Here is an 18,985-nt window from a genome sequence, read left to right on the forward strand (position 1 = left end):
TCATGAATATTTGTATGGCTTTATTACAAATGAGATCTTTGGGAAACAATTCCCAAAAAGATTTTGTAATATATTTTAAAATCTCTTCACGGTACTGGTTAATTATATTCTCAAAATGTTCTGCAAATTAACTAATAGCAGGCAATGAATTTTAAAAAGTTCTCTTCTGATGGCCTAATGAGGTATAATGTTTGATGAGTTCTGTAGCAAAAAGTATGGAAGTTATAATTCCAATGTTCATAATAATAATTGAAAACCTTATTTATATCCAAAATGGCACAAGACTCAGGCTATATCAAGGCACAGAGGAGTTGGTATTTTATAACATATTTTATTTTATAGTAACTATGGGAATGACAGTGGAAATGATAGTTAAGCATTTCTAGCCAAATATGCTACTTGTAGAAAATGATAATTCAAAATAACATAAATAGAAAACCCAGCTAGAATAGCATGTGAAATCATACAGAAATTATAGCATATATTGATCTTTTTCACTGGATGATTGTGAAAATTCAATGACATAATATCTGGTGAACCCCATAAATACCAATATACAAGTTTCCAAAACACTCTTGAGAAACTGACAGAGCTGCAAGCCAACTTATTAAAAATATAAGTGTGTGTGTGTATGTGTATGTGTGTGTGTTCAACTGCTGAAAAAAAACAAAAGGAAGCTCCTACAAGCTTTTAACTTAGCCAAACATTTGGAACATTGGGCAAACATTTATCAAGACTTGATCTTCACATTTTTAAAATGAGGATAAAAAAGATAATACTGATTTTCAAGGATTGTAGGTTGCAAATCAATCACTTTATAGCAAAGCTATAAATAATGCCATGTTTAATATTGGGGATCAAATTATCTTCAGTATTGTATCTTTTCTTCCCTGATGTTTAGCATTAAATTTATCTCCTTCCTTTCATAATCAAGGAATAGTCAGTTAGCACACAAGTTATTATATTCATAAATGTTTGAATTATTTGCATTTCCATAGTAAAAATTGAAAAGAACATTTTAACCTGCTTTTAAAAACATAAAAATTGGGATAAATACTATTTTTAGACTATAATAATTTGTGCTTTATCTGTCAGTTGATTACCCAGCCAATGTGTCTTTAAAATGAACTATAAATAACACATGATTAATTTGATCAGATTGATAGATATTGCAGACTAGTGACTTACCTTAATATTATAAGATGAAATATACAGTACTGATAATAAAATTATAAAAAACTGTCTGGCAAATATAATAAAATTATATTTTATTTTAACTTACAGTGATAAGAGAAAACCATTTTTTTAATGTTTTATAATATTGTCTTTGTTATTACTTGTTTATATTTTGAATTAAATGAGACAAAATAGCAAGTAAAAGAAAGGATATAAAAATCCAGTCTTTCGCCCTGAACTCTATTTCATTTTATTTTAGTCATCAGAATGAAAGACTTCAAAACAAAGTGGAACACATTCAGAATGGAACTGAAGAGGGAGCACAAAAAAAAATTGATCATTATATATAACCCTCTTTCTTTCCTGTTTCTGCATTATAGGGTTTCAAGACATACATATTTCATACATCATCTCTAGCAAGCCACAACAGCTTAACTTGACCACACATACAACAAACACAACTCAATATGGGTTAATGGGAAATGACATACACTGTCCTATATAGGTTGCAAAGGCTCAATAGTCTGTACATATAGTACCCTCCTAGAGCTTTGTGTTTACAAATTGCACATCTACATATAATGATCATGGAATTCAACATCATCAATATTTTAGGTCAACACTTGGCTTAAGCAGAATGGTTAATTTTAATAAAAAAATCAATGCATGGATATTTAAAAAACAATCATCAGACATATCCATCAATGGGACAAGCAGAGCTTTCCACTATTTTTCATGCTCATATTATTAAGGGAATATTATAACAAGAGCTGATAGAAATGGACGAATGAAATGTGTACTATGGGAAATTGGCAATCACTACACCCAACCATAGTTTAAATTGATGTATTTTTCCGATTTCCCTATTCCCATACCACCATCCAAAGATACTTTGTTTTCTATCTGAGAATTATTCTGTCATATATATAATGCCAACAATCACATTACCATGACAACTCAGTGTTCTTGCTCATCATTTTGTAACAAAGTATATGAATAAATAAAACAGCTCTATGAGTGGAAAAGACATTTGTAAAGATATATAAGTGATGACTCAGAACCATGGTATAAATGTTAATTCTGAGGAACTGAATTGAGAAAGTATAAGTATTTTATTTCAAATGAAAAACATCAAAATGTGTTAAATTAAATATTGTATAGCAATACCTACAAGAAAATCAGTGCTTGCATATTTTGACCTGGTTTTACTCCAAAGATATGTGGCATTAAAATGCTTTCTACAAATTAGTAAAACACTATTACTAGCTCCGGAGAAAGAAGTAAGAAAGTAAAATATGAGCACACTTGACCATCTAGATTTAAGTGAAATATTACATAAAGGATAATTGTCTTTTTCTTTTTCTACAAGTCAATGAAACACAGAAATAGAGAGAACCTGTTTCACACTCTTGCATGCAGGATATATTTTTGATTCAAGAAATAGTTTTCCTTCTGACAGTGAATTGAAATAGTTCACTATCTTATTTGAAAATATTTAGAAAGAAAATGGAATCTGATCTCTTTGAGCTCCCTGAGGCTTGATTTTTTTCCTACAAGGATGTTTGATGACTTGCCTAAGTACCCCCCCCAACTGGCTTTACAATTACTTAATATCATGAGAAATATGTTTCTCTTACCCAAAGGGACAGCCTGATAGAGAAAAGGTAGCCACAGAGTGGGATTAAAAATGAGGCCTCTGCCCAAGAGCAATATAGCTAAGTCTTGTCATAGACTGGTTCCCAGTTTTCTGAGAAACTGCCACACTCACTTCCAAAATGGCGGTACAAGTTTGCACTCCCACCAGCAATGGAGGACTGGTCCCCTTGCTCCAGACCCTCTCCATTATGTTCTGTCCCTTGTGTTTTGTATCTTAGCCATTCTGACAAGTGTAAGATGGAATCTCAGTGTCAATTTGATTTGCATTTCCCTAGTGGCTAAGGTTGTTGAACATTAAGTGTTTCTTGGCCATTTGAGATTCTTCTGTTGAGAATTCTCTGTTTAAATCTGTACCCCGTTTTAAATTGGACTATTTGGTTTGTTGGTGTCTACTTTTTTTTTCTTGGAAGGTGTTTTCATCATATTCATCAATTTTCTTCTGTTCCACATAATCAACTTAGTATTTGATAATCAGAAGATGGTGTTCTGTCCAAAAAAAGGCATTAAAAGTTTTAATAAAGTAAGAAACAATCTGAAGATAATCTATTCTAGCTTCTTACCCCCTCAGCAAGCAGGCTTCATCCTAATTTTACAAATGAGATGAGTACAGGCTACACGGTTCATCTGCCCACAATGGCTGGGACCAGTTCAATTTATTTAGTAATGAGTGCTCCTCTTTGCTTTTAGATTTTTCTCTTTGATTTGTGGTGTCTAGTTTCTTAATTTCTTTATATATTTTGGAAATCATCCCTCTCAGATGTGGGGTTAGTGAAGTTCTTTTCCCATTCAGTAGGATGCTGTTTTGTCCTGTTGATGCTGTTCTTTGCCTTACAGAATTTTCAATTTTATAATGTCCCACTTATTAATTCTCAATCTTGGTGCCTATGCTATTAGTGGTGTTTTCAGGAAGCTGTCTTTTGTGCCAATGCATTGGAGATTATTTCCTACTATTTTTCTATCAGGTTCAGTGCATCTGTGTTTATGTTGGACTCGATTTTTGTGCAAGGTAATATATATGGACCTATTTGCATTCTTCTGCATGCCAACATTCAGATAGACCAGCACCACTTGTTGAAGATGCTTTATTTATTCCATGTATGACTCTGGCTTCCTTATCAAAAATCTGGTATCCATAGATGTGTGGATTTATATCTGGGTCTTAAATTCTATTCATGGTGTATGATCTTGATGTGTTCTTGAATTTAGTTTAGGAGGCTCAAACATTACACAAGGACATTTGCTTAACTGTGTTCATAGCAGCTTTATTTGTAATAGCCAGAAATTAAAAAAAGAAAAACTAGATGTTCCTTAACTGAGAAATGGGCAAAAAAAAAAATGTGGCATTTATACAATGGAGTCAGCTGTTAAAAAAAAAGGACACACACAAAAAACTGAAGGCAAATAGATGGAACTAGAAAAATCATCTTGAGTAAGGGAACCCAGACAGAGAAAGTCAAACATGGTGTGTTCTTACTCATAAGTGAATATTAATTGTAAAAGAAAAAAAGGATAACTATGCTACAATCCACAGGACCAGAGAGACTAGGTAACAAGAAGGGTTCATTGGGGGACATGCAGATATCCCTAGGAAGAGGCAAAAGAAGAGACTTTGAGGGCAGGCAGGGATGGGAACATGAGCAATCAGGTTGTGGAAAGAGGAGGAGAGCAATGAGGGAGTGATGGTGAGGACCATTTCGGGATCTGGTGGGAGCCTGGCACAGGAGAATCTCCCAGGAGACTACTGGGAGGACTCCGGGTTAGACTACTAGCAATAGTAAATAAGTAGCCTGAACTGGCCATCTCTGTGATTGCTGCCTAGATCAATTATCGTCAGAGAGGCATCATCCAGCAACTGATGGAAGCAGATGCAGAGACCAATAGCAAGACATTAGATGGAGTTTGAGAATCCTATCAAAGAGGTGTAGAAAAGAGTGTAGGAGCCAGAGGGATCAACGACACCACAGGTAGGCTCGCACAATCAACTAACCTAGGCTCAAAGAGGCTTAAAATGACTGAAAAGACAATCAGGTGTCTCCATAGAACTATCCTAAGCACTCTGCATATATGTAGCAGATATGTAGCTTGGTCCCACTCCTGACAGTGAGAGAAAAGGCTAGTTTTTGACTCTTTTACTGGCTCTTGAGACCCTCTTTCTCATATTGGGTCACTTTGCCCAGCCTTATTACATGGGGAGGTGCTTAGTCTTACTGCAGCTTGAAATGCCATGTTTTATTGATACTAATGGGAGACCTGCCCTTTCCTGGATGGAAACAGAAGAGGAGGAGATGGGGGGGGAAGGAGTAGCAGGGGAGTATGGGAGGAGACTGGGTCTGGGATGCAAAATAGATGAATAAAATAAATAGAATAGAATAAAATAGATAGAGAGATGATAGATAGATAGATATATAGATAGATAGATAGATAGATAGATAGATAGATAGATAGATAGATAGAAGAAATGACCCACTTGACTCATTATCAAGGTCCTAGGTGTACTCTAGCATTCAACAAATGTTATTTCTCAGTTTTCTATACATACAAAAATGCTTATAATAAAAAGGCTGAAAGAAGGGTTCTCTGATAATTCTTTTAGTTTTGGTAGAATTATGATAAACTTACAGGAAGATTCTATTCTGCATTTCTTGTACTTCCCTACAACTTTGAAAGGACCACTTTTTAGAAAGTGTAAAAATAAAATCAAGGAAGACTAAAAAATAAAAAAGAAGTCTCTGTTTCAAGAGCCTTCATATTCTGTGACTAATTATGAGCATACTTCAATTATGTTTTGGATTATAAATTCATACAGCTCTAAGAAGATTGATACTGTACTTACTTAATTACTTTCTCTTGACTCTGAAAGAAACAAACTTAATATTTCCATATCAGTCTAAAATTAGGCTATTTAGAAACTACATTGTGCCTAATTTTGCAGACGTGATTATCGCTACTGTGTTTTCTCATGATAATTTATCTTCATTCACATTGTGAAACAGCTGAAAAGAGAGTTTAAGATCTAAACAATTATCTGAGCACAACAGTTCCCTGGGAGAGAATTTATATTTTACCTGATTTGTTAGACACCCAAATAATTGCTTCGGAAGACACATGGCTTCTATTTCCTACCACAATGGTTAATGGAATCTGCCACAGGTAACTGGAAAATAAGAAAGCTTTAATAATAAAAGTTACATCAAAGCAAAAGGAAGCATTGCCTATGTTCCATCTGTGCAAATTTCATTACATTTTTGGAAAAAAAATAATGAATTCATCAATAAAGGAATCAATCAATGAATTACCAAAGAAGTCCCAGCCTAAAGAATGTATGTAGAAGGCAAGCACACCTTCCCAATGACACTAAAGATATGCTTGGTATCTAACAGTTTTAACTTCAGTGCAAAAGAACTTCTATAAAACAATTTATTTTGCAAAAATAGATTTGTACTTTAGAAATAAATGCAACCAAAATCTATAAATCTGAGCTGTGCTGTTTATTGATTAAAGTCTAAAAATAATTCTCTTCTACTTTTTTTCTGGATTAAACTAATAGATAATTCCCTAGTTTTCTACATTTGCATATTAACACTGTCCTTATTTATTGGCTAGCAAGTGTGAGGGACACTAACCACATATTTTACAGAGAGATTAATAGGGAACACCAAAGTAACTCAGCAAATAATAAAGTAAGAACAAAAATAATCAGTTTTCATTAAAATTCAGATCTATATAAAGAATAACGTGGGCACACTTCAAGCTCTGTTTTCTGAGAAGAATTTCTAAGAGGATGTTACAATGAAACCACAAACATGAAGGGTCAGGCATGAATCTCGGCTATTAAAAAGAAGCTTTTTGTTTCATTTACCTCTTCGGAGGATAAAAATTTAGGTCTAGACTCATAGATGAAGTAAATCCATGCCATCTCAAATGAGTAAGTAGCCAGACATATGTGAAATGCTTTTTACAATAAATCCATCAACTGTAGTCTATACCCTTCTAGAATGGTAGACAAATTATTTTAATGTTGCACTGTAACTCTAGTAAAAGTAGTAGCCAACAAATGCATTATAGGAAGATAAATACCTGAAATCCAATAGGAAATTTTGTGCAACTCTATCACTGTGTGAGTGAAAAGTGTATTGAAAAGTTTCGGGGGAGAATGCCTGAGGTAATAAACTGTATAATACGCATGCCCAGTCCTCTGCGACTGCTTGTTTCCACCAATGGTTTCATTTTACAGCAAATCAACATTAAATTCTAATTATTAGAGAAAGGCAGAAAACATGTGTGCATGTTTGAGTTGGGACGAGAGAACTTATAAGAAATAGTATCAATGCTAAAGAGAGATCAGTATAAACTTCTGGAGCCAACCCAGAAGAGAAGGAAAGCCTTACTGGGTTGGTGCATATGACTCTGTGTAGATAAGACCTTCAAGAACAACTAAGGCTATGAGGAGACTTTATGCAACACTGCAAAGCAGTGATTTCATTTACTTAAAAATGCCACAAAAAATGTCCAACTTGCTAAGGAACAAGATTCTAGCACAAATGTCACAATATGTCACACATCAGCTAACTTCAGGAAATTTTAGTTATATAAGGATCTTTCTATGCTATAATACAAGGGCTATGTATGAAAAATATAACTACTAATGTTAAAATGTTTTGGGCTATTGTAGTAATATCCCTATGTACTCGGAAGAAAATGTAAACAAAAAATTAAGTCAGCTTAATACATACAACTTACTAGAAATTTTGGCATAGGAGAGCAAGTTCTATTACATCAATGGAACCCATTGTGTATTAGAGTTAGGAAGGATCTCTGCAAAGACCAAATAGAATTGGTATTGAATCTTTGACCAGAATGTCACGGGGAATTAGATGATCAATAATATAAAATTAGAATGCTACATTCCAAGTATAGATTTTATTATTTTTAAAATAAGAAAGTCATTCCTGGGACCGATGTGAAGCTTTACATAAGCTTTATATAGTGCGTGGCAAGTGTTGAAGGTTGGGATCCTCCACATGTTTCTGTAATTCTAGCAGCTCGAATTGCATAAGTTCACATAGCCCAGACGATACATTTTCTTTTAAAAGACTAGGTCCACAGCTAGTATAACAATGTTTGTGATAGACTGACAAAGTATTCTTGTGCAAATTTGTCCTGTAACCCTTTATGTGTCCTTGATGTTTTTACTACAATCAGTGACACTGTGTCAGACTAGCAGTGCTCTGAGATCTGACCTGATTTCTCTCTAACTTTGACAAAGCAAAGGGCTTTCGGGTAAAGCCAAGTTTGATAATGTTGACCCTGGATCCAGACAGGGAGGAAATTAACAGGGACCAGAAATGGTAGAGAAGGACTAACACTCTCCCTAATCACAGTGTGGTTGTAGCAGGGTGATGTATACTGCAGGAGCTCAAAGAGTTGGCTTAGATAGATGCAAAAGCCAATGCATATGGGGAGTAAGGGACATAGGGCTCTGCTTTATAGCTGGAGGGAAATATCAGCAGGTAACAAGTTTCCTGAACAGAAGACTTGAGTTCAAATACCCAGCACCCACATAAAGTTGTAGTACACACTTATATTATCTCATTGTTCCTATGGAGGTATGAGAGGCAAAACCGGGCCCGCAGAATCCAGAAATCCATTGTGAAGGCGGGCACAATGATGAATAAGAGATCCTGTCTAGAACATGACAGGTGAGGTACCTGGTACCCGAGGCAGTTTTTTAACCTCCACATGTGCAATTTGGCACACAAAACATGCACATGAGCACATAAAGATATATACATATATATATATATATATGTTATATATATATGTGTGTGTGTGTGTGTGTGTGTATATATATACATACATACATACAGAGGCTAAAAAATAGTGAACCCACTTTCCTAAACCAAATGCCAAATGCATTCATCAGAGAGCACCAGTGAATTTCTCAACCATGTCTCTGTGATGTGGGAGCGACTTCTTTCTAATATGTTGCTTTCATTGGTTAATTAATAAAGAAACTGCCTTAGCCCATTTGATAGGCCAACCCTTAGGTGGGTGGAGTAAACAGAACAGAATGCTGGGAGAAAAAAACTGAGTCAGGGAGTCGCCATGATTCTCCCACTCCAGACAGACGCAGGTTAAGATCTTCTCTGGTAAGCCACCTCATGGGCTACACAGATTATTAGAAATGGGTTAGATTAATATGTAAGAGCTAGCCAATAAGAGGCTGGAACTAATGGGCCAAGCAGTGTTTAAAAGAATATAGTTTGTGTGTTGTTATTTTGGGGCATAAGCTAGCCTTGTGGGTGGCTGGGATCTGGGGTGGCGGGACTCAGCCCGCCATTCATCAACATCTCTGTACATCTATGCCTGGACCAAATTGACTTGGCAATGGTTTCCAGATCTCTTAGATGACAATAAAATGTATGTGCCAGATCTCATGGATATCCATGGTGGATAAAGTCAGACACCTAGTTTTCTTAGGACCAGTATTGAAAGAAAAAAAAAAAACCTCAACCAAACAAGGAACAATTCTCTACGTGTTGTATCGAGCCAATGAGCTCAATCACTGTAATTCAGAGGAGAAGAACATATGTTGACCCGACATGGCCCCACTGAAGCTTGGATTATTTTAAAATCTATATTATGTTCCTTGAGCTCAGACATTATTAAGTACAGAACTTTGGTTTAATGAGTTTTTCTGGATTGTTAGTTTCAGTTCTCATTTGTCTTGCAAAACACATTTGGCTCAATTCTACTTAATTCAGAGCAATGTGTTTTAACTATTGAATTTAATTCAAGAACTAGTCATAAAGAAGGGAAGATGCAAATCGTATCTTTGAAAGTTGTCACACTAATTCAGAAGTTCTGCCTTCTGAAATAAATGCTGATATGTTAAAAGTTAAAATTTTGAGGGAGGGCTAGATAGGAGGTTCAATGGTTAATATCACTGGCTGTTCTTCCAGACAATCCTGGTTTCAATTCCAGTGTCCACATGACATCTAACAGCTGTCTATTATTCAAGTTCCAGGGGATCCAATGACCTTCTGGCCTAACTGGACCCCAGGCACTGACATGGTGCACAGAAAAACATACAGGCGAAACACCATATTCATTAAATATATTAAAAATAGTTCTTAAAATCTTGAGGAAATAAGAGCAAAAGAAGAACCACAATGAACTAGCAAATAAATAGCTTAAAACTATATTCCACTTATACTTCAGAATTTTCTCAACAGTAAATTAAACATTTTTCAAAATTTGTAAATGTTAAGATGTAAAGGGAATTACTAAAAATCACAATCTCCTAAGAGGATAAGAGGATAAAAGTAGCGTACCTGTTATTCTGAAGTTGGAGTGCTTTGGTTTTAGCACTGGTGTCATAAATGAAATGCTGTTGGGTGATAATTATTCTATTTTCTGCTGTCATGTTTCCCAGGATGGTGATAACAGGATATCCCATCTGGAGTGTCCACTGGTCCATTACTTCTTGTATGTTCACGTATTTGCCATTCCTTTTTAAAGCCTTTGCAACCAAAATTGTACAAATTAATCTATTAACACTTCTTGCAAGCATAATTAACATTATTCTGTTCTTATTTTTACCATCGCAATTTACCCCAATATGAAAACATTTAAAATCAGCAAAACTAGCATTATTTGCTAGTAAAATTAATCTTCTTGCCTTGAACTTCTTATATTATTTTGTTCCATATATATATATATGTATATATATATATACAACTGAGTTATTAATATTAAAATTTTTGCATAGGGAGAATATAAGATGTAAGTTATTATTACAAGTATTTTTACATCATTTTGCATTACTGATAGGTTCTACTATCATATAGTAAATTTTTTTAAGTTCAATATTTCTCTTTTGAACATGAACCTATAATACCACAATAAAACGTCATTCAAAAGTATTTAAGAGCTGTGCAAGATCATGCCAGCCCATGTAGCTGGCAGAGGGAGATCACAAAGCCCCACTTTTAGCTGAGGCACTATTGGCAATTGGTGACTAGTGAGAGAAGGAGAGTCAAATATTTTTAAAGTACGTGACCCCCGGGGTGCATGCAGCCTGTCTACATCACAGAGATGATCCACACCAGGGCACATACTGACTGCAGTAAGTGGACCCTGAGATTTTAAAATGAACCCTTGAACTTGGGATGGAATCCTGATGGGAAAACAGGGAAGGCATTTGAGGAGAGGATGGAGGTAGATTTGCTAATCCAACTAGAATATGAACATCTGTGAAATTATCAATTCCTTAAAAACAGTGTCATTTTAACCAACATTTCTAAGTCAAATATTTTTAAATCTTTTTCTTTATATTATATAAAAACAAAGCACCAAAGCAATATGAAAAAAGAGGAATTATAGAAAGCAAATATAAAATGTCCATGTCCATGTCCATAAAAGTTAATGTCTTATAAATGAAGTTCAGTTGCTAAAGCAGACACTTTGATATTTCTTCTTCCTCTACTTTACCTCTGATAATGTATTCCAGAGATCATTTCTGGCTGCATTGCCAAACTTGTGAAGAGTTAAATAATCCTATAAGAATATAAAATTGTAATTACCACTCAAAGGTTAAGCAATTAACAGTAAACACATTTATTTCTCAATTCAATTAACCATTTCAACATGTGGAATTGCATTAAGGAAAAGAGGAAGACAAGCAAAATGATTGAAAATAACATTTTAAAGTATTCCCAAAATGTTTAACTAGGGCATAAATCCTAAATCGCCCAACAATCCTAATTGCTTAACAATGATGTCACAGTTATAATCGCATCTTATGGATTCTTGAGGTCAAGGATATACTTTGACTTTGTCTGAGTTGGTCAACATCAGCTCATGAGAGCAAAATGATCTCTGCAATAAAATATGCAGAACAAAATCACACCACTCGATTGTTCAAAGAGAAACACTCTTTCAAAAAAAATTCTTTAGGTGACATATGTTGATACTGAGAGGGAACTCCCCACTCTCCAATCTCTCTGTAGTTGCTCTATGAGAAGAAAATACTGACAATTAAAAAGAGATACTTATTTCTGTAGTTGGAAGCACACACTGCTAAGAATAATAATAATAAAAATGTCCTCATAAGTTTGTTTCTCAACTTCAGGCTTAGGGTCTTCCATTTCTCATTATGTTCCTTTAGTGATTAAATCTACACACTTTGATTCACACCTTACTCCTTTCTAAGAAGTGTGGTCTGTCTCATAATCAAGGTGACAGCTATCAAGATAATTAGCATCTGATTTTTTTTTCTGATTTCAAACTACAAAAATGTAGAAAAAGGACTGATATATATTTTAAAAAATGAAGAAATCCTTACATTTAAAATTATATTTTCTTAACAATATGTAGGAAAGAAGACACAATTTCTAATTTTTTTATCAAAGTTCTTGAAATGAAAAAAAAAGTTGCTGACTTTTCAATAATGTATGAAGAATTTGGCACTTTGAAGATAATTAACACCAGAGAAGGAAATTTCAGTATAAATGGAAGACCCAGTGACAGATTCAGGTTTTCTTGGCAATTCACAGCAGAACAAATGTCAGTTCTCACTTAATCATAAGCCCAGAGAGGTGATGCCCAACCCCAACATAGCAACCACAAGTTCAACTTCATCATCAGGTGCTATGAATAACATTATTAAACATAGTACAGGCATACAATTAATCATAACCTATATTAATGCCAATTCAGATTTAACCAAGCTTCAGGAATTGGTTCTACATATATACAGGAGATATATTTGTTCGCTTTTGGGGGGTCAGGGGAGGTAGAGGTATGGGGAGATAGGTTTTAAACAATGAGTTCAGCTGTCAGTTTCTTCCTTTTCTTTATTTCTTTCAGCATTTAAATGAAAGAACTTGGGAAGAATGCAGAATTAACTACACCACTAGATGAAGAGATACAGGCAGCATGTCTGATAAGTTATCCAATCCAAGGTGGTCAACATTAAATCCATGTGTATATGAGCAACATTAAATGGCTCTCAGGGATATATAGATCATGGTATATAATAGCACTTACTATTACTTTACAGGAAAGGCAAGATCTTGAGGGGAATAGTGGAAATAATATACATATAATGGACTCACACATGAAACTCTCAAAAGAACTAAAAAGAGTATCTTATATGATCTTTAAGATCTTACTGAACATGTTAAGCTAAAATCACTCAGATTTGGTTCTGATTGTGGACCATGCTTCTAGAACACTTACAAGGAGAAGCAAAGAATACTATGTGACCCAACAATTAATTTTTCATCTCATAGAACACCAAAAGTATAAAGCCCCAGACATGCCAAGAGGCTTTGTAGGGGCTGAGGAGAGGTTGGCAGGAGAAAGTTTACTAAGAATATTCACAAAACCTAGATGTAATTTGTGTTTGTACAGGACTTACTTCTATGAATGACCCTGAAGATGTCATGACAGAACTAGCATTTTGCAAGATACGTTCAAATATATGTATGTAATTAATAAAACTTTAAATTTATTTCATAATTTTAAGGCAATGTATATAGAGATCTCAGACATATGAATCCAAAATCAAAGTCTTTGTTTCTCTTCAGGTCTATGTAAGACAATCATTTGGCATTGTTATATAACACTGAATGTTTTAGTATTAGCATCTAAAAAATTATGGGTACTGCACACTAGTTATTTCAGAAACAGAGTTATTGGAAACAACAAGCAATGGCATATAATGTGGATGGATTAAAATCTAAAATGTAGTCAATAAGTGTAAGTTTTGATAGATCTACTGAGGAAGAGAGGCATCGTGGCACAGGAGTTTAAAGCAAAATGGGAACCTGACAAGTCTGGAATCAAATCTAAGGTTCAACACTATCTATATAAAATATAAGTTATGAACAAGCCACCATATTTAAGTTCTTTTTTTGTCTGTTTTCACATCTATAAGATAAAGACAGTGAAAAGCACACCACATGTAGTTATAAAACTATGTTAGAGTACTGAAGAATTCTGTATGTATTATCACTTATAACCTTTTAAATTGATTTTATTGAGGTGTACATTTTTCTATAATTTTTTAAATATCTTCAGGCTATATATAGGTTGAAAAAGTGGACAAAATAAGGAAAAATATAGTAGTAATAAGGAAAAACACATGTAAAATAAGTTTACCATGATTTTGGCACAGTATGAGTTCTTTATACTTTATCTTATTTGATTAACCCCACATCATCATATAACAAATCAAAGGCTGGGCATCAATGACTGTCACCCATACCCAAATCACAAACAAGCTATGCAAACAACTGCCTACCGACAGCCAGCAATCACGGTGTGCTGCAGACACAATGAGAATCACATGTGTCTGGGAGCTTTAAGCCATTCAACAGCAGCTCTTTTGGGTAACCTTTTCCAATGACAATTTTCTATCCCCTCAACTAGAAAGTCAGATTGGTGCCTCTCTTTCCCCCACAACCATATGATGGTTTGTGGTAGAAGCATCCCTGTTGAATTAGGAGCGGTGGCAGGGCTCCGTCCCCGGCACCCGGCCACCCGCATGGCTAGCTTATGCCCGAAATAATTACACGGAAACTGTATTCTTTCAAACACTGCCTGGCCCAGCTAGTTCCAGCCTCTTATTGGCTAGCTCTTACATATTGTTCTAACCCATTTCTAATATTCTGTGTAGCCCACGAGCTGGCTTACCAGGGAGGATCTTAACCTGCGTCTGTCTGGAGCGGGAGAATCATGGCGACTCCTCCACCAAGCCTCCTCCCAGCATTCTCCTCTGTTTTCTCCACCCACCTAAGGGTGGGCCTTATCAAGGGGCCTAGGCAGTTTCTTTATTAATAAGAAATCACTCCCACACATCCCCCCAAGACCCTCCCATTCCACTTCACTTCTTTGCCAATCACTCCCCTGAATGTTGCTTAGAAGAATTCCACTAACAAGGTCTCTTTTCACTCACCTTGAGTTATAATCTCTACCAAGAACCACTGATATTCTCTAAATACTATCCAAACTCCTTTATGTAGTTTAAAAATATAGCCCTTCAAACCCATCTGTTTTCCTGTTGCTCTAGCGCCTTATCTGAGACACTTTGATGTTTTAGAATATGCCAAATGCATCATTTATCTCTGTTCATGTAGTTTCCTATATATTAGCTTCTCTTTTGACTGCTTAAATTCAGCTTATACTCCAGGACTAACTTTTGATAAATACCTCCCAGGAATCTTTCCCTGCCCATTTCAATGCCTTTTTTGATTTTGAGCTATCTTTCTTTCATTGATATGCATCGTGCTATATAAGATCATTTTCCATAGCATGTTGCATTGTTTACTGTTGGCTGACCACATTATCTATGCAAATTGCAAGGATTTAAGGAACTTGTCAAAACCATTTTATTACTGATTAACCAACAACCTGTTCTTAGCCTGGTACCCACATCAATGTATGTCTGTGATACAGCACTAGATGTGCAGCATGGTCTTCTGTTAATACTGATAATGCAGCTATTAACTTGCATCTATTAGGCTTGTTTCTCTTAAGATAGTGATATGGGGCATGCCTCATTATTTCAGCGAATACTTCTCAAATATATGTCATAAGTTTAACTTCATCAAAATATTGAATTACTATATCTGAAACAACTTTCTACTTTCTTTTTTTCTATTTTTTTCTACTTTCTTTTTTAACACGTGATTCATGACATGTCATATATGAAAGACAATTAGACAAAAATGACAAGAGTTAAAGGAAGGAGACTGAGCTCAGGAAGTAAAGCACAAGTACTCTTTTTTATCATCTAAGACATGAAAATAATTGCAGAAAACTTGTTGTCCTCTTAGTAAGTCCCTTTACAAGACTGGATGGGAAATTAGCAATTTAAGTGACTTATTCCTGGGGACATAGATAATAGTCCAATGAAATCTTTGTGGTTGTTTTCTCTGGTTTGAGCTTTAAGTAGCAAAATGTCCAGAGCACGATGACTTTTAAAAATAAGGAAACTCCTTCCTTTGTATTAGGGATAGAGCAGATCTGAGGCCTCTTGCTTTAATACATGTCTTAGCCTCGTCCTCAGTTATCCGAAGCATCATCACCTTTAGACAGAACTTGTACAAAGGAAAAAGACAGCATCCCATAATGGGACTCTTTCCAAAACTCATAAAGTTTCCCCCTCAAACCCTGCAGCAAACTCATTTCCAACATTAATCAATTAACCAAATCGTGCTGTGGGTTTTGGCAAAATACTGGTAATATAGATTAAGGTAGCATCATTTGGTTTCCTGCCCAGGGAATTCATGATCTTCTAAAGCAAATGGCTGGCAATGGGGATGAGAACTTAAGGCAGGATGTTGATGATAAGAAAACACAGTGGGCTATCTCTGGATAGAGCAGGCACATTTGTATACATTTCTATCATGAGGAGAGCCACTCAAGTTTGGACCTGGGTGACAACAAGGGGCAGAATGTTCTGCAGAACACCAGACAAACTCGAGCCCTGCTTTTTCTGAAGACTTGACAAGGATGCCAAATCAAAAGTTTGATATTGTTACTTTCTATCAGGAATAATTACACCACTAAAAAAAAAATTTCACAAGCATTTGTCACATTTTAGCTTTTCAGCATTTGAACTCATTTGAACTCAGTAGGGGCAAATAACTCAATGTGGAATGTGGGCAGAAGGCAAGAACTCCCTCTCGATGTTGAAATGGAAAGGACAAAATGCTAAATATTCCCTCTCACTTCACCTGGCACCTAAAGTTTAAGCATGTGTCCTGGCCTCCAACAAGTGGAGGCTTCAACACAGAACTGTGAATCCTAAAGAAGCAATGGGAAATGCCTGAGAAGCAGAGAGATCATAGCCTGTGTTGAGAAGTCGGCACTGAGCACAGAGTGACCACCATGCTAATGACAACAACCCTTAGGTGTGACACTAGAAGTTATCATGATTTCTACGTTTCATTATAACCTTTTGGTGAGTTTTGTTTGTCCATCCTTCTCATAATGTGATGGATCACTTTTGGTCCTTTTAATAAATTTGTGTCACCTTAAATCTGCCGTAGTTTATTATATTGTTTGAAACCTAAAATCATGTCTAATATATCAACAAATATATATGATTTCAAAAAGCAAATGGAGAGTTTCAATGATAATTTTGGGGATCACTAAACAATAAATAAATACTAAATTTTAAAATTTATTCAAAGTGCAAGACTATTTTGTAAATGTGGTAGGTTTTCACTGTGTTTTGGATAGGCAATATAGGGAATGAGGTGTGCACTTAAAAACTTGGCAGACAAGTAGTCTAAAGATAAACAAATGAATATAAGAAAAGGCAGAAAGTTTCACAAATGCTGTGTACACAAATTGACAACAAAAACTTTTTTAAAGCTTTTGACTTAAATTAAGCATCTAGAGTGGAGGTTTTTAAATTGAGAACAACTGTCCTATGAACTTAACTACTTTAAGCAGATAGCATAAGGTGATTTTCAAGTGATCTTGAACAACAAAGGTGATCAAATGTTCCCATCATAGCAATGATAGCAAGAGCTTGGCAGTCTCATTTGAGTCTGGCTCATGTATGTCAGAACATATATTCAAAACCTTGACCTTGAGAAAAAGAGAACCCTTAGAACTATCATAGACAGTCAAAAGAAACAGAGAAAGCTGCACTATAGGCTGAGGTATTAATTTTGGTTAATATTTGCAGACTTTCCTGAATATTATGAGACAAAATGAGGAGAAGCAGCAGAAAACTGAGGGCGAAAGTCTTATGCAAAAGCAAAAGGAATGTCTGTAGTTTAATTCCTGGGGACAACAGCCAAAGATGGAAAGAAATAAGTCATTATTCAAATTTTCTCTGTTGCTGAATTCTAGAATGAGGGAAACCATTACTGATCGTGTCCCATATAAGAAGTTTCAAGCATCCACATAAAGCTTAAAATATACCGGGAAAAGTGAGGTGTTCAGAAAATAAAGCTATTTGAGGAAATATAAGAACAATAGTTGAGTATAATTGTTTGCATGCCATTCTGAGTCAGAAATTTAAATGTGTGTTTACCCTAATTCTACTTTCAGAAGCAGCTTGCCTAGACACATATTCAGCTATTTTTTTCAGGAACCAAAAATGTGTTTTACATATTTTAAAAATCCATCACCTTGTTTAATGAATGCAAATTTTGGAAAAATTAGTATTTTTTAAAATAGGTTGTCAAATATAGCATGCCACAGAGTATTTTAAATCAAAACAACCTGCCAGCATTTGAAAAGGGATTTTGTTTGTTTCGTCACGTTAAATTATAGACAATAGCTATACCCCAACCACTTTGGTTTCCAAATATCTCTTATGTAGCAATTATGGATCGCAGCACCAATGCCTACAAGGAGCAGTCTTATGAGTTACAATATTGTCATTGCTACACTTGTACTCCATTGCAGAACAACCTGAAGGGATTCTATGCCTGTCAGCAAAAATTGTGTAAATATAATAGTCTACAGGGGTGTTTCTAGGTACTAAAATATACCCACTTCTCACCGTTGCTGCTAGCTTGAAATATTACCAAGACATAAAATGAATCTGTTGGCACAACTCAAGCTTGTGAAATGCTTTTTTTTTTCCTAAATGCCCAGATAAAGGGCTCTGACCATCACTAGCTCACAAAAATAGATAAAGTATATCCTGGCAGATAAAAAAGTGCACTGCTTTTTGTAAATCAAGATGCCCACAGCTTGCAGGAATAGGCATTGTGTCTTTCTAAGAAGCCTGGTGGTTGCAGGCATGAGCGTAGTGTGTCTTCACTCCCCAACTCTTTCGTCACACATCCATGGCACTAGCAAGCAACCAGTGGAGAAGAATATGTAATTCAACCAACTAGGAAAAACATTGTTTATACACTGAGAAATCTAGTTAAGAATCCAAGCTGTAATAGAGTTTGAAGTCAGGGATGGTAATGCCTCCAGACGTTCCTTTATTGTATAAGATTGTTTTGGCTATCCTGGGTTTTTTGTTTTTCCATATAAAGTTGATTATTGTCTTCTCCAGATCTGTGAAGAATTTTGATGGGATTTTGATGGGGATTGCATTGAATCTATAGATTGCTTTTGGTAGAATTGCCATTTTTACTATGTTGATCCTCCCAATCCAAGAGCAAGGGAG

At 35.3% G+C, this 18,985-nt stretch overlaps 1 protein-coding gene across 1 annotated transcript in view; it reads right to left on the minus strand.

Moving 5' to 3' along the window:
• The window catches only part of Trhde (thyrotropin releasing hormone degrading enzyme), a 357,366-nt gene that overhangs the window by 85,298 nt on the left and 253,083 nt on the right, over positions 1-18,985 (minus strand). The window contains exons 8-10 of the mRNA XM_050135614.1: positions 11,326-11,391; positions 10,167-10,354; positions 5,898-5,986 (exon numbers count right to left, since the gene is read on the minus strand). Coding sequence (XP_049991571.1) covers positions 5,898-5,986; positions 10,167-10,354; positions 11,326-11,391 — 343 coding nt within the window. The remainder of the gene's footprint in view (positions 1-5,897; positions 5,987-10,166; positions 10,355-11,325; positions 11,392-18,985) is intronic.

Source organism: Alexandromys fortis, unplaced genomic scaffold (assembly GCF_014885135.2).
Source record: "Alexandromys fortis isolate MF-2015 unplaced genomic scaffold, M_Fortis_MF-2015_v1.1 scaffold_24, whole genome shotgun sequence".
Lineage (NCBI taxonomy): Eukaryota > Metazoa > Chordata > Mammalia > Rodentia > Cricetidae > Alexandromys > Alexandromys fortis.